General features: G+C 37.4%; 1 protein-coding gene across 1 annotated transcript in view; it reads left to right on the forward strand.

Annotated features, from left to right (window-relative positions):
* The window catches only part of LOC129001721 (zinc finger protein neuro-d4-like), a 78,670-nt gene extending 70,148 nt beyond the window's left edge, over positions 1-8,522 (forward strand). Inside the window, exon 14 of the mRNA XM_054429120.1 lies at positions 8,433-8,522. Within this exon, the coding sequence (XP_054285095.1) occupies positions 8,433-8,441 (9 nt within the window). The 3' untranslated portion in view covers positions 8,442-8,522. The remainder of the gene's footprint in view (positions 1-8,432) is intronic.
* Positions 8,523-17,394: the final 8,872 nt, after the last annotated feature.

Consider the following 17,394-nt stretch of genomic DNA (forward strand, 5'->3'; position numbering starts at 1 on the left):
TTTTCTGTAATTTTATGGGGTTTTATGGAAAAATCACCATTAAGAATAAAAAATTTTGAAAAAAATAAAACAATGCCTGGAGACATAATGGATTATTACCTACGTACCAAATGTCACCAAAATCGGGCGACAGGTGTGGTCTGTAGCTCTGTCCACATCCACACACACCCACACATATATCACTTCTAAAACCACTTTTTGGGTTCAGGGGGCCCCAAAACCCCCCATATCCACTCAAAACTCAAACTCGAACATTTTGACAAAAACAATACTTTCTCCATATAGGCTACTATGTATTGGGGGAGAAAGTAATAACTCATCCAACTCGTGTATAAGAGAGAGAAAGAATGCCTTACTCAAACTGTTGGACCTAGATCAAACGTTACCCTTTTATATTTCATCTTTATGTATCCGCTGAATACAATGTTTGCTGGTTTTGTTCGGTGTATGTAGACCACAATATGTTGTTCACAATTTACATTCCTGTCATTTAACCAACTTTAAAGCCATTTCAACAGAATTAAAGACGAATACTTATTCTCAGGAATTTCAACTACAAGAGAGCACATTGAAACAACACTAAAATTTAACAATAGAAAGAGAAGCCTACTTAGCTTTCTTTTGTTACTTTTGACCGTTTGTCTGGGAATATTCGTGACGTCATGAGGGGGCTGACGTAGGTTCACGGTTGACGTCACAGCTCTAGACTGACTGACGCTCTCTATCTCTGACTGATGCATCTCGTTACGTTACCTGCCGCTATCTCCTGGAATGACTGTGTATACGATAACACGTCCGTTAGCATTTAAACTGAATACAGATGTTCAAGCTCCGAATATTTATACATTTACAAAATCTATGTTTTAGGCGGCATTTGTTTTGACACATAAATCTCGCGATTGTGGTGCAATTAAGTAGTTAGTTTTCAAATCAATAAAAAATAAAAGAAGATTTTATTTTATAAGTCGATTATACAACTAAATGTTCATCTAGATCCAAGATATGAGATTAGGGAATAGATTCTTTGGGATTTTATTTGAAATCCTGAAATCCTGGCTTTGGCCGTAACTATAGCTATAACTTAAAGTGTGCTACCATAGATTAAACATACTCCCTTAAGGAGTATGTTTAATCTATGGTGCTCCACCTCCAAGTTTTGGACGCCGACGGAGCGTAGTGTGGGAGATTTTCAAAGACATTATTATGTCTGTAAACGCCGAATTTACGGGATATTCCGGCAGAATATTATATCAGTCGATTCAGTAGTTAATTAATTATTAAACATGTGACTGACACACATTCGGTTTTTTTTTTATTATTAATTTCTTTTCGTATAGCCATATTACCAACTGAGATGGAACGCAACCTTAGGTCCCTAGGTGTATATTACGCAAATATGAATGAAGGATGAGATTGAAATGAAGTGAGATGCCTTTAGTGACTTTTTAGTTTTTGCCAGGAAAATTATTTACCAAAAGAGAAATTATCAAGGACAGCTGGGTCCAGTTTCGAACTATCAAAAAGCTACTCACCTTTCTCAGGATCGAACCGGCGACCTGTTGATTACTAGGAGTAAAACAAGTGCCACCGACGGTAATGGCTACTTCCCTAAAATGGGAAATTCGCTAAAACTGTGAAATTCTATATTTTTATGGTTCGCAAACTCGCTCGTTCGATTAAAAGTAGGTATACATGTTTGTACTAATTTAAAGTGGTCTCGGGTCTAGGTCATAGACTACCATAAGACCTACGGCAATAGCTCGAAATTCGCTAATATGTAGACAACAAACAACAAGTACCGGTACCTATACACATTTTGTTTGAATCATTATGTCCTTTAATACTTTTTAACATCAAATTTACCTGGTATAGAATAATAGAGTTTATTGCTGAAAGCAATCCTGTTACACTGATTAAATAAAAAAGAAATCTATAAAACGCAGCGGGATTGTTAAGATTGATTTCTACAATCTCTGTGGGGTTTCTCTATATAAAAAATAAAGATACATATATATTTATACGATTAAAATCTTTACAGTATGTATCATTTATTTGATAGCGTAGGCTACCTTCGCTGGATAGTGCGCTAGTGCGGTATTAGTAATATTATTGTGTTCATTGTTGATGTATCATTTGTGGTAAGGTGTGTAACCTGTCGGGGTTTGTGAAAACTGTGAACTGCTTTTTCGACACTAAATTGCGAACTGCCTTACTGACACTAGGACGTTAGCGCTTTGGTGGGAGGCTCTGAAACTACTTCACCTCTGTTACTACGAAGAACATAATGTAAAGTCTTGCGTAGGCCTACGTGAATAAAAAGTGAGATTAGTAAGATTTAAGTAATCTTATTTGCAGTTTTACTTCAAACCGCCGAAGCTATTGTTATCCTACTTTAAAAAGCCTTTTAATAAAAAAAACGAACATTTAAAAAATACATAAGCCGAAACCTGATTCCATAGTTTTGTTTTACACTTACAGTCTACTTTAATTAGTTTTTCCTACAGTCACCCGACAAAGTTGGCTTCCTTGTACTGTTTATAGTACAGAAAGCTGCTAATTGCTGCATATTTATACTTTGCCGTACGGTTTATACTTTGCCGTACGGTTTATACTTTGCCGCACATCAGGATTCCAACTAAACAACACAAAACAACGTGGTTCAATTATGCACGTAATCCGTGTACGCTTGGAAATAGGTTGGCAACACTTAAAGATAATTATACTATGAGCAGCTGATTGACTATTATAACTACGATTTAACCTGTCATTTCGTGTTTATAGTTTCGGTATTTCTGAACTTTCTGGACTTTTCTTTTAAACGTTTTTAAAACCTTCCTACGATCTTAATAAACAAGAAAATACCTTTTAAGCATTTTTTTAGGCGCGGAAACCACTTCAAATTACAAAAACATACGGAACTATATTCTCAAACCGCGGAGCACATTTCTTGCCGAGGAAAAATAGCGGAGTGATATTGACCGCGGGTGTACTACTTTCTCTAGGGCACCATTTGTGTTGCCAGCTGAACCTAAAAACGTGTTGCATAGTGTTTGAAAGACTAATTATTTATATGCTTTATAGTGACTGTAGGAAAAATATAATGTGTAACACGAGTGAAAAAGGCCTTTGCTGCACTCGAGATCATTCCACACTCGCCTGCGGCTCGTGCGTAAACATTGCTCTCGTGTGCAGCAAAGTGCCACTTTCACCACTAGTTACACAAATAACTATTTCGCCACACTTCATTGTCTTAATATACTTTCCAAGCATTAAATTAGTACGTAAACAGGTGTTTGCCGCCTGTTTAATTAAATGGGATGTCTTTACTGATGAATTAAATGGGATGTCCTGTAGTGTAATGCATTTTTACCGGACACCAGATTATAATTGGCAAAAAGTCGACGAATCAATAAATGAAAACATAACCGTATTAGAGGTTATGAGTAGTGATTGGCCATCTCGTTGGTGGGAATACACATACAGTAGAACCTCGATAACAAGACTCTCATTGGGATTGTAAAATAAGACTTGTTATCAAGGTTGACTTCTTATCGAGGTTTGTAATAACATGTTATTAGGGGTAAAATAATTTTAAGGGGATTTGAAGACCCTTGTTATCAAGGGCCACTTGTTATCGAGGGTCTTCTTATCAAGGTTCTACTATACATATATGTATAACGGATTTGAACAGATCTTTAATAGTTATATTAGTTTAGAGTAGTATGACAAAAAATATCATACTTAACTCGTCCAAAATGTGTTAACCGTACTCGTATGGACATGCGTAACTAGGATTGAACCTAAGGAGGGGGGGGGTTAAACCGGGGGATCTGGGGGAGTTTTGTAAATAATGTGAGACCTGTAAACTCACGTTTTTAGGCTACTTAGGGAGAAAAAGTTTTTTGAATTGTTGAAAAAGAATTTCCAAGGTCAAGGGGCTAAATCAAATCCTTAAACTACCCCCTCCCCTGGATACGCCAATGCCACTGCGTATGGTAATCCCGTACTCGACTTCGTCTCGCGCGGCTCAGGAAGGAACAACCATATCGCTACTAGTCTGGTAAACACATATTTTCCGGACTAGTAACGTAATATACTATTTTTTACATCAACATACAACAAGTGTTTATTATGGTCAAATATTAATGTTTTGGAGATAACTAAACCAACTACGCAAAAAAATAAGTTATATTCTTAAGTTGGTGTGTTGTAGTTAAACAGTTCTAGTGTTTGGACTAAACTGTTTTACGCGGAAATAACGCTCATTTTCATAAAATGTTAGTTTTAATTTTTTTTAAGGCAAAAACTTAATATATTTTGCAAGATGATGGTAATCTAAAAAAATAGGGTGTCATTTTTTCTAATCCAAGCTGGCGTCAAAAATGGTCGCTGTAAGGTACAATTTTTAGGTTTTCCTAAATATCTCGTAAACTATCAACTGTTTGTAATCTATACTAAATTAGGAAATTAAAGAAGATTAAATTTCCTTCAAGAAAAGTATATGATGTAACTATTCCGGTTCAACCATTTAAAGATAATCAATATCTTATTCAAATACTTCTTCCATAAGAAATACATGTACATTTGTATACAAAATAAGTGCTACACGTGGAACACATATTCACCTAAAGCCAATATGATCGATGTTATTGAAATGTTGATAAAATTTACACCAATTTGACAATTTATCATAAAAATTGGTCCAAAATTAAGGTGTTGGCGGGCTCTCAAAACAACGCTCAACGACGTGGTCTTCCGATGACCAGACCGAAAATTCGACAGTGTGAATGACTTGTACATTTATCAGGTTGTAGTAAATTACGGCTGAATATTATCAAACAGCCATTAATGCATGGCATGATTTTTTCAGCGGGTTTAAGAATACAGTTTTATGTCCACAATATACTGCAAAGAGATTGTTTAGTAGAGCACTACCATGATTACTAGAACAATACAGCACTACTACAGTATTACAAAAGATACAGTTTTATAGATCAGTTAAACAGTATGGCAGTGGCAAAGACGAAGTACAACAACGTTTGTTATCTCTGTACGTGCTTATCAGCTGTTTATCTTGTTTGTTCCTTATCTTCAATCCTCCCTCCCAACTCTTGGCACCATCGATAACCTTGTTTGTTAAACGTCTGACATATTCTCGTCTGCTCAGTGTTAACAGAAAACAATGTCTTGTCAAATATCACAATGTTCAGCAGCCATTTAACACAAGTTGCATACGTCTTTAATTGTATAATATTGTTTCATGTCGATTTTATATTACAATACTAGCAAACAACATGGCTTCGCTCACGAAAATTTAAATTAAAAAGTTAAATTTCAACCTGACTAGGGCATATATTTCTTGTTTTTAAAATCCATTTAACTATTAAAAATGAGTTATGTGGTTAAACACTTTTTCAAGCCACACAAATAATGTAAATAGTTTCATTTTATGCAATAAAATATAACCAGCAGTTCCCTGAATTAATAGTGAAGATTCAGAAGTATTCATTTGTTTAAATGTTAACAAATCTTTAAGGATAATATGGGAACTTTAAAAGCCACTGGGGCAGAGCCCTGATGGGATTTATTGGAAACGCTTCTTATTGCACACCTTGATTGGAACCTCCATGCCAATGCCTGAGTTGTTATGGCTTGTAGTTGTTCAGATATAGTGATCAGTGAGTGAGTGGCATTTGACTTTTATAAGTATAGATTTAGAGAAGGTGATCCGTCTACTCAAAAACCTCAAACTTTGTCCAGCACACAGTGAATAGCATGCGAACAACATATGGCACGGTTGTTTCATTCATTGTTTACTACCGATGTTAACTGTTTTGTTACGATGATCATTAACAGTAAGCGACCCCCCAAAACATAACCAAAGTATTTTATTCGAAAACTCCGATCTTTGGAAAAACTAAAGAAGTTAACATCGTCCAATACTGTATTACAACGGTCAGTAGCCTCATTTAATTAGCACAACGAAAGTTGTGCTCATTTGGTATATATTGTACATCATGACTATACATTATATTTTGATGAATATATTACAAAAAATATTCGTTACCACAAATCAAAGTTTACTATTAAAAACATGGATTTCACGACGTAAGTTGACCAAATGTTTGTCCAACAAAATTAAGCAGTTTGTTAACACTAGTTAAATACTTCTAGTAGTATATCACGAGAATAAATTATTGTTATTACATGACTATATTACGATATCAAGAATAGGTAATTCCAAAATCCAAAGTAACTTGAATACATCATCTTTGGAAAACAGCAAACGACTTGTCACCTTATACTTACAGGGATAGGGCAACTGTTATATTTGAACACATACGGAAATTCACCGGCACATTGGACATTTTCTAACTGAATAAGATTTTAGTGAATTGTTCGAGATAAATGTGTAGTACCGGTACCAAAAATTGGCTTTATTAGCTTTATGTTATCCATATAAAAGTAGGCAATAGTGTGCTGGGTATTATTTTCTCGATCTTGGAATCTGACTAGGAAGTTGTATATTAATCAAAACAGTTCTGCTCAATCAACAGTGATTGGTTATAAAATTCATATTCTAATAAATTGTGTTAGTAAATAAATATGGCGTTAAAAAAAATAGTAGTTCGCCAATGATGAAAATAATCCAACAACGGGTGTATCAGCTCTATTAAATCGTTAAGAACATTAGTCCCAAAAATCTTTGGGTAGGTAAACCTCAGCACATTTTCTTTCATCCTAAAAAATATAATGTATCTAGTGGAGGAAAAATTTTCAAAACAATACGATATGATGAAATGCATCTAAAAATCTCTTCAAGAGTGTATAAAGGGGAGAAGATGGGGAACCCTTTCAAAGATGTTGATGGCATTTCAGATTGAGAAAGTTATAACAAGACATGGGAGGGAGGGTCCACGAAGAAGGCGTCTTATCTTAATGAGAACTCCTTATCAGTTGCCTTTATCTGCCCGCCAAGACGTCCATGAATGGAGATAAGGATCTTGGCTTGATGCTTACTCAAGAATATTTTACAACCTCCTTGATCTTGGCTGGTACTTGCAAACACAAAAACCTTGAGAAGGGCTTGACTGGTTTGAACTCGAGGGAGAACGTTTATAGTTGCGATTTAAAATAGTGCCTCTTTATTTTTACTAAGCTGTTTTGAGGAATTTAAATTACTAACTGTAAAGTTTAATGACCTGTGAGTTGCTTAAAGTTGTTGGGAGTCAGCTAAAGTGATCTTAAGTTACGTTTTGAGATGTTATTGTGTTTTATCGATAAATACAAAAAATAAAAATATAAATATCCCTAATAGTAAAGTGTACGCGTTCACACTACATCATACAATTGATACCGTAATTTGAGCTGATGTTTCGGCCTCGTTGCAGATAGCCGTCTTCAGAGCAGTAACAGAGCGTCCCCATCCTTCACCGGAAAATGTCGTTGCATTTTTGGCCAGCCTCTATTTATAATTAACTAACTTTTCCTACTTATTGTGGTCTTGTTAATGCCATGATGGCGTATCTCTTCACTACATGATCATATTCTACAACGTTGTTGTAAAACGAAATTATTAACAAGTGAAGATTTTTACTAGGCCACTTTACCCTCTATGAATATTAAAAAAAGGTTCAAATACCAGCTGCTATTAAGCAATCCAACGTTGTTGTAAAAACAACTAATTTCGGTGCCTGTGTGGCACCGTCATCTGGCTGTACAAGGACGGTTTTCTTTCTTCTTACGAAGAGCGTCATATTGTTTACACGAAAATAATAAATAGACATTAGGTATCGATTGATTTAATCAGTTATCGGGCATTCTTATCAATAGTTCAACATATCGATAGTATAATGTATAATAACACAATCGTAATAGATGAAATGATTGAATCACTAACTGAATAACAACTAAGCTAGCTGAATAATAACTTTAGCTGCTTATTTGGATTAGCAAAATTAAAAACAAGTTAGAAGTTGTTCTGAGAGGCTATCTTTACATGGGAAGTATTTTCGTCTTGTAACTTAGTTTGCTTAAATAATGTTGCAATATGACGAAAAATATTGTTCAGCATACTATTTTTGTATAACTACATTGTTTGTATCAATTTGACTAAAACCCTAACCATTCTTTTAACCACCAAACGATTTTAGGAATCAACTGTAGTCTGTGCTGTGGACAATTCAACAGCTGGTCTATAGACTATATACAGTCAGTGTTGCAAACTCGTTTAACGCGTACACGATGTTTGATGTTAATTGTTCATTTGTGAGGTTTTGGGTTGAAAGTCCGCTTTGTGGGAAATAAAAAAAAAACTACTGAAAAGTGAAAAACGCGAGAATTGCCTAATTTGTGTGTTTTATTGAATGTACAGATTGGAGCTTTGTTTTGTAGGTAACTGTATAGAATTTTACGCCTCAATGTCTTTTCAGGCAAGGTGATGGGTGATGGGAGGCAAAGGCGACTTGGAGATGCAGCTACGTCTGGGCCTTCAGGAAAAGGAGAGGACCCTGTCAACGAGCTATGACAACAGGTAAGGAATTAGTTGGTAGAACTACCATTAGTAGTGGGCCCGAATATCAGTAGACTTGAAATCGCATCCTATATTAGACAGATTACTGAAAACCGTTCAAAATTAGATACAAAAATATATAACACAGCTAAACTAAAGAAACAAACATTAACATTTATTATTAAATCTAATCGAAACCCAACAATAGGGAGGATATGGAGAGTAGAGCGCTCAATAGACTGTCTTAACTCTATGCCTATCAACAAGAAGGAGTTGAGGGCGTCGCGAGTTCTAAGATAAGAAACTGTTAATGGACGAGGAAACAGCTGATGAAGAGTCTCCTTGAGGCATAGAGGTTCCTTGTGGCATAGAGTCTCCTTGAGGCATAGAGGTTCCTTGAGGCATAGTGGTTCCTTGGGGCATAGAGGTTCCTTGTGGTATAGAGTCTCCTTGAGGCATAGAGGTTCCTTGTGGCATAGAGTCTCCTTGTGGCATAGTCTCCTTGAGGCATAAAAGGTTCCTTGTGGCATAGAGTCTCCTTGAGGCATAGAGGTTCCTTGTGGCATAGAGTATCCTTGAGGCATAGGGGTTCCTTGTGGCATAGAGTCTCCTTGAGGCATAGAGGTTCCTTGTGGCATAGAGTCTCCTTGAGGCATAGAGGTTCCTTGTGGCATGGAGTCTCCTTGAGGCATAGAGGTTCCTTGTGGCGGCATAGAGTCCTTGAGGCATAGAGGTTCCTTGTGGCGGCATAGAGTCTCCTTGAGGCATAGAGGTTCCTTGTGGCATGGAGTCTCCTTGAGGCATAGAGGTTCCTTGTGGCGGCATAGAGTCCTTGAGGCATAGAGGTTCCTTGTGGCGGCATAGAGTCTCCTTGAGGCATAGAGGTTCCTTGTGGCATGGAGTCCCCTTGAGGCATAGAGGTTCCTTGTGGCATAGCGTCTCCTTGAGGCATAGAGCTTCCTTGTGGCGGCATAGAGTCTCCTTGAGGCAAAGCGGGTCCTTGTGGCATAGCGTCTCCTTGAGGCATAGAGGTTCCTTGTGGCGGCATAGAGTCTCCTTGAGGCAAAGCGGGTCCTTGTGGCATAGAGTCTACTTGAGGCATAGAGGTTCCTTGTGGCATAGCGTCTCCTTGAGGCATAGAGGTTCCTTGTGGCATAGACATTTCTTGTGGCATAAAAGTTCCTTGTGGCATAGGGGTTCCTTGTGGCATAGAGTCTCTTTGAGGCATAGAGGTTCCTTGTGGCATTGAGGTTCCTTGTGGCATAATGATGCCTCGTGGCATAGAAGTTCCTTGTGGCATAATGGTACCATGTGGCTCCTTGCGACTGTCCACGTCGGGTTGAGACGCATCAGACATCGCTGGTGACCACCTGCTGCCTGCGTTTGAGGTCGTGAATGCGAATCCATCGAGGAGACCAGGAACATCCAGAGTGATCACTGAGCAGAACTGGATAAGGTAACACTAACCACTAAAGGTGGAAAAGGAAGAGAAGATTAGACAATGTGAAGCACTTTTCCAACTTCGAGTACTTTCTGCAAACAACAATTTCTGGTCTACAAAGAGTACAGAAACCAGCTGCTTACTGGATAGTGTGGAGTCAAAGAATTTACATTCGCAAGCTTTAGCGGCTGGTGTAATTGCCCACTGAGTAATTTGCGCCTGAGGATGCCACTTCACTGTAAACTCCCTTCAATGGGTTTAATGAAATGACGCGCGGTTTCCACTGAAAATCGGTTTTGTTTGAGAAACCCCTATTTCCACGTCTTGTTTAAATGGAATGGGTAGACTCTAGGCCTAGGCACGTCATCCATAGCTAATTGTTTATATATATATTATATATATATACTTAATTGAAAACATTCAACACAAAAGATTGAAACTGCACACCAAATCACCAATCGCGCTACATATCCCTGACACTTCCTAGCATCACCGTCGCCATGGCAACCTATCTCCGACACCAGCGTCATGCCGTGTAAACCATTTGTTCGTGCGTCTTCGCCGTCTATAAATTTGCGTAACAAGGAATTAAATCAGGGCTTGCGAATCGTGAGATCTGATTGGTCGCGCGGGGGCCAATGGGAGCGGTGCGTGTGTCACTCACTGTCACGTGTTGTCGCTGTTTTGACTGTTGGCTGGCCTCATTAGACCTGACGCGCTCGTGATGCACACCTGCAAACTGCGAGGTGGAAATAGTATGGCGCATGGTGTACAAAGCAGTTCGTAAAACCTTTCTACACAGGACATGATGAGTCCAAAGACTTTTTTTACCAACCAAAAGGTCAAGTTGATTATGCTGATAGAAACAACCGACTGGGCGAGGTTGCAATGTCGTGCAACTGTCAGCCGCCAACAAAAATGAAAAACTCCTTCTCTTCATCGTGTGCTCCCGCTATCTCCGCGTTCCGCCACCTCCGAACCCAAATCTGTCCCGCCACCTCCGAATTCTTGAGTGACCCTTATAATACCGTCACTGCCTGCGTTGGTTGCTGTCATTGCATCCACGTTTGCGAAGCCCCGTGGATGGGAGATTTAATGAAAATTTAACCCGTGGGTTGGGTTAGGTTAGGTTAGGTTGGGTTAGGTTAGGTTAGGTTAGGACGGAAAGTCTTAACGCAGGTATTAACCTGCGATTATAGAATTATAGGAGTCACTTTGAAATTCGGAGGTGGCGGGACACGGAGGTTGCGGGACGCGGAGATAGCGGGAGGTAACACTCTTCATAACCGTAATAATGGTACGGTTGTATCACTTTTGTTCCGCTGTTGAAGGCTAATTTCTTACACCACTTTTGTTCCTGGGGTCTGCAGGTAGATTTCGGGACCGGCCGAAATATCGCTTTTGTTCCTCGGATATCTCTCTTGTTCCGCGAGAGAGGGGGCTGTACTCGCCCTCCCCCGGCTCCCCCAAATGTGCCAAAATCCCCTCTTTCGCCCCCAAACTTAAAACTTTGAAACTTACTTATTTAACGCTACAATCTGTTTAAAACCTTACAGAGAAAAGTAGATTAAAGAAACTTAAGTTTTCTCGCGTGGGTGCACTGCCTCCAATGCCCCCCTCAACTGTGGGCGCCCTTAAGGTCTCTTTTATGTATTTCAAATTTAGTTTTCTCACTTTTTTTGGCGACAGTGTCATAGTTTCTTCTTATTTTGTCTGTGTCTTTAATACGTGTAAAACTGAAAATTTACTAAAGTAGTGTCACTGTTGCTCGAATTCGAGCAATTGCTAAGTATTGCAGGTCTTATTTTAAAACGAATAACAGTCATAGTTCTGATGACTTTAAATGATTCGACTCAAAGGTTATGGAAATACTCAAGATGTAAATAACAGATTATATTAATTTATTCAGGCTCTCTATAAAAAAAGTTATAACTTGGAGCGCATATGTCCCTTGAAACTTTTCCTGTTCGTATAATTTGTAGCCAAACCGTATAGGCACCACCAAGTCTGTTAACACTCCGTTCACTAGGTATAGACACTTACTGAACATAGTATGGAAATGTGAATATCTGCGAGTATCTGCAAGAGCTACGACCATTACCATTATACTTGAACCAATCTGGCCTCTCACCAGTCTCGCCTAGTCTTCAGCACCTAGTCCAGCACTACAGCCCGCGGCCTGCGGTCACCCGTGTCGAAATGCCCAGTTGGAAATGTCAGCCAATGAGGCAATATTAATGTCCTCGGAGTAACTCCGTTTTGAGTAAACGCCCACGAACAGTAACCCAACTCCCCGTGTCCTCGGTATCTCTAGGAGTTATCAATTTTTAATGATTTACGACCTGGCACTTCCAATTGAGTGATTACCGATGTAGATAGATAGCGCCGGATGGTTATCGGCAGGCGGGGTGGGGGAGGAGGCGCGGAGACCGGCTCAGTCCAGTCGCTTTTGCGCGCTCGTGCTGTGAGGTGCTACAGTCAGTGTCGTGTCGAGATACGTCAAACATAACCTAAAAGTTGTAACATGTGCTAATCAGCTGATCTGCCCATTGAGGTGATGCGGTAGAATGTCGAGGAGGAAGCAGAGCAACCCTAAACCACTAAAAGGTCAGTGTTTGTACTTTGGTGTGTTTATGAACACTTATCTCACCGGTTAATGGGCTTTGATAGGTAACAGATAAACAGTATCTTCAGCTACTTACGCTAACGACTTCAAGTCACTTTACGTAAGTGAAGAATGTCCGAGGATGGTATATTGTCTGGAATGTAATATGTGTGTGTGTGGTTGCGGTATTGATACACGTTGGAAACTATAAGCACTAGTAGCAGAAACTGTTGAAACAAGCAAATAAATCATAATCCCATCGTAATTGGTTGAAACAGTCCCCAACTGGATGTATAATCTTATTTTGAATCTCATGAGTTCAATTGTAATTTGGTTAAAGAACGTGTTCACAACTTTGGTCACTGTAACTTCGTCTAAGCCTTCTATGACGTGTGTAAATGCATCGTGTATGTTTTAAGGCAGTGAAGAATTATGATATGATTTCCCCAACAATTGTACAAACCATGTGCAATACGTTGTCACTCGAGTTGCTGGTTTACTCGAAATCTGCGACTGGACGTAGTTAAACCAAACATATTTTATTGTAAAGCGTGTTAAAATTTCCACAGATACACAGTCCTCGAAGCCACGTTTTATCAGATAATACTCTCGAGCGATAAGATAACGTTTACAGTGATGATAAGTTTGAAATATTTTATCAGCTAGAATCCATTGTTTTAACATAGATAGGCTATTATGTGGCAGTTAAGTACTTGGAATATGTGGTAAATGAACGTGAACAATGTATAGCGCATATCGCTCTTGGTTCCTAAGTTAAAAATACAAATGTATATTCGGGGTTACGAGTCTTTAAAACTATGGGTAGTTTGTTGTTATGTGAAAACGGGTTATTTAATGGGTAAAAAAATATACTGTATTTTAAGTATTGGCTTTAACTTAATATTTCCAAAAAACAATTCTATTGCAATAATGATTCAACTTCTAATTTAGTATTGGAAGTAGTATGATATTACGATCTTTTCAAGTTATTAAGCACATGATTAAGCCTGCAAACAGGATAACTAATATTCATTATAATCAGCTGTTTTGTTTTGTGTTGCTATTGTTATTGTTGCACTTGCTATTGATTCAATATTAGTCCAGTTTCCAATAGTCAAATCTGGTAGGCCTATCTAATCAGTGAAACGTGATACTGTACTCGGTTTTGAAAGAGAAACTGCTAAAGGGTTCAAGGAAGTTTAATAGAAGTTTTACATACCCTCAATATCCATAATGCGTAGTTTTAGAGTCCGTTTGCATATTTGACATTATAAAAATACAAAATTATTAAAACTAGTAGGTGAGTTTTCTAACGCTATGGTTTAGGTACCTACTTTTTCACCCCTGTATACTCATTTTATCAACTCCGACACAAAATGTGAATTGTATGGTGAAATTCATCAAATCAACTGAAACAATTCACGACTAATGTAGCCACAAAGTAAAACAAAACATTAACACCTTGACTATCTAGCAGATACCGCTATATGCACTTATACACTTATAGTGGCAATTTATATGAGAGCAACCAACGCTAATGCATGCATTACTCAGATGTAAATTAACAGGTAAAACTGGTCGGATTATTGAAAAGTCGTACACAGTAATTATCACTATTAACACTAGTTGCGTGTTCGTGTCCGGGGAATGAGTCAATTAATCAGCTGATGCCTGATGGGAAGATGGTTAATCAGCTGTCTGCGGCTGTATCTCTGGTATGTCGGTGTCATTTTACCTCAGCTGTATCTACCCAGTTATCAGCTTCTAATGGCTTTATTTTTCGTTGATATGTGAGATTCTCTGTTACAGGGTAGTGGGGAGGCTTGTAAAATCAAGGGTTTGACTATTTTTTTATCACCACACTTTTAGGATGTAAATGGTTTTAAACAAGTTTGGATACCCACCAATGTAAGGGACATTTTTTTACTTGTTATGAATTGCTAAAAAATCTTAAAAGTAAGCATTCGTCAAACTAAACCTGATTTTATATTATCTGTACAACAAACTGCCGATTTTAAAGAAGAGCTCAATGAAAATTAGAAACCTCTCAATATTAGTTTTATTTAAACTATAAAACTATAATGTATAATGAATAGTTACCATTTGGGAAGAAACTAAGACTACTAGATAATTTTGTTTGGCCATTTTGGAAAAAGGTTGGAACTCCTTTCGGCAACAAATGTATTGTCATCACAGGAGTCAAAATTATCGTGCCCGTAAAAAAAAAACAAAGAAACAAACGAATGAACTGTCACACTACAGATAATTGACACAAATGAGTTATAATATTTGGTAAAACGGTTAAACTATTGTTTATGTTTTACGATGTTACAATTTAATAAATAAAATGTATACAGTTCTAACATTGTTAACACCAACTGTTTTGTAGCAGCTTCGAATATTTATTTTATTTTATGCAAGGCACCTTCAACTCTATTTGCAATCACCAATAGTAGAACAGCGCCAACTGGTTATAATCGTTAAATGTTGTTTAAACCGCTTACTTATTGGATGAAATTATATTTTTTTTCAAATACTAGGCTAAGTAAACTAGTTTACAATATTGTATGATATATTGTAAACAGATGTATATCCATTGAAAGGCACCGTAAAAGCTACTGTTTTTACTTAAAAGGGAAATATTCTTTTATCCGTTTTTAAAAGGAATTTGTTATTTCAAATACAGCACTTAGTAAACATTTTTTAAATATTGTATAGTATATTGTAATAGATGTTTATCCTTTAATTTTGTTGTGCGTAAAATGATTGCACTATGTGAATGTTTCACATTGCTCTAAAAAGTCATCAGTTGTTTTTGTATGATTATAGCAATCGCTAGAATTGTTTTAAGAGCTCACAAATACTTTTAAGAATTTAACTTGGGAATACCCCTTGCAACTTTATATAGATAACTTTTCAAGATATCTTCACGGAAACACACCTACTATAGTCAATAATATGAACAACATCTTTTTTGTGAACATAGGTAGTACATAGAATGTTTGTTTTTATTTAAGCTGTGAAAAAATATATATACAGTATATATATTTTAAACAAACTACAAAAAAAACCGGCGAACATCGACGGGAAAGACGATTGATTAAAATGTCATTGTCGTGGACAAAATTGTGCACAAAAACACTCAAATGAAGTTTACCACTAAACATCACAGACAACTTGTGTTGTTAAAAGGGGAGAAATTCTTTTAGAGTAGAAAATTATTTTTTGAATTTAAGGAAGCAAATTTACCATATAATAATTTTAAAAATGGCCAGTCTTTGGCAGTTGTAAAGGGCGGCAGGCGCGATGAGCAACCCGCACAACTCGCAAGTAGCCATATTGCATCGCTGCCGCCGTTACAACTTTAAATGTGATGCGCGCCAATTCTCTAGTTATAAAGAAAGATGTGATCGGTCTATAGCTACTGTCGTTTTGTCTGTCCACACGTATCTCAAGGTCTGTACAGTATTAAGGTACCTACAGTACAAGATGTATCTGAACAATAAATAAAAATTGGCAGAACCGGGAAGCAACCCCACAACATTTGGTTTTATAGTTCGTCACACAGCCAACTGAGACATTGACGCACAACTAAATAATATTTGAAAAATCACACCATTTAAGTAAATATTGGTCCTGTTTTAAAACTCATTTGAGCCTGTTAACCCGAGTTAGTGCTGCTTTATCTAGTAGAGTCGAACTTGCTTACCTGATAATCACGTAAACTAACTCCCCTTGAATTTCGAGGATTTCTAAACCGTTTCAATTAGAAACATTCATCCACAGTTGGAATAGGTTCAAGTTGTGTAGTGTTTACATATTAGATGTACTGTATCCTCGTTAGGAACAAAGTGTGTTTATGTTGGACTTCGGATGGTCGGGTGATCCGGTACGTGTACTACGGATTAATGTCACCGGATAAAAGCTTTTCACCCGGGGATCCGGTACATCCTTGTACCCTCCTGTGAGGCTTTATTTTATCCGGCTTTCAGTTATCTAGTTTCTCTATTTTCCTTGTGTTCTGTGTCTTCCCAAGTATCATTGATTGTAGTAACTATTGTTACTAATGTTTATATTGGAAGAGTTATAGAATGATGTGGTTGGGTGGTTATGTGGTTTTAGTGCTCGCCTGATAGTCAGAAGGTCCCTGGTTCGATCCTGAGAAAAGTCGGTAATTTTTGTGATGGTTTGACACTAGACCCGACTGGCCCTAATCATCAGTGTGATCTATGATTCTAGCTAAATAGACACTCCTAGCACATACAACAGAAACCTTAAACAACAGAAACATTTAAGTATTATATTGTCTGTGCTCCTAGTTACAAGCTACACAGGTCGTCTCCAAGCTTATGTCTGTCTTAATAACGTGATCATGTTAAGTCGCGAAAATTGGTACATGTAACTGCATGGAATATAATAGTAGGCCTATAAACTAAAACATACATTCATGGATAAGTTTCGAAACCAAATCTAGCTTACAATAACCATAGGGGCTTTTGATAACTTGTGACCCAGGTTTACATGTTTGTTTGCTGGTATTCAAAATCAAAGCTTTCACATAAGTTAGTATACATTCGTTGTTCATAATGTAAAAACCTACACCTTGAACCGCGCATTTTGGCGAGTAATCAATATCAATAAGTGTTCCTTATCAAAATTAAATTTTAATTTGTAAACAAAAATCCAAATTTTCATTTTTAAGTTCTGCTAATTGTTAAACATTACCGTACTAACGATAACCATAGGTAACTATGACTCTGATGCTCAAGTCCATAAGCTGCAGGAGCTTAGGATGAAATAATAGTTGAATTTTGTATTTTCAAAGTTAGATGTTTG

Source organism: Macrosteles quadrilineatus, unplaced genomic scaffold, assembly GCF_028750875.1.
Source record: "Macrosteles quadrilineatus isolate MER2022 unplaced genomic scaffold, UCM_ALF_1.0 Scaffold_8__2_contigs__length_117827958, whole genome shotgun sequence".
NCBI classification, from domain to species: domain Eukaryota; kingdom Metazoa; phylum Arthropoda; class Insecta; order Hemiptera; family Cicadellidae; genus Macrosteles; species Macrosteles quadrilineatus.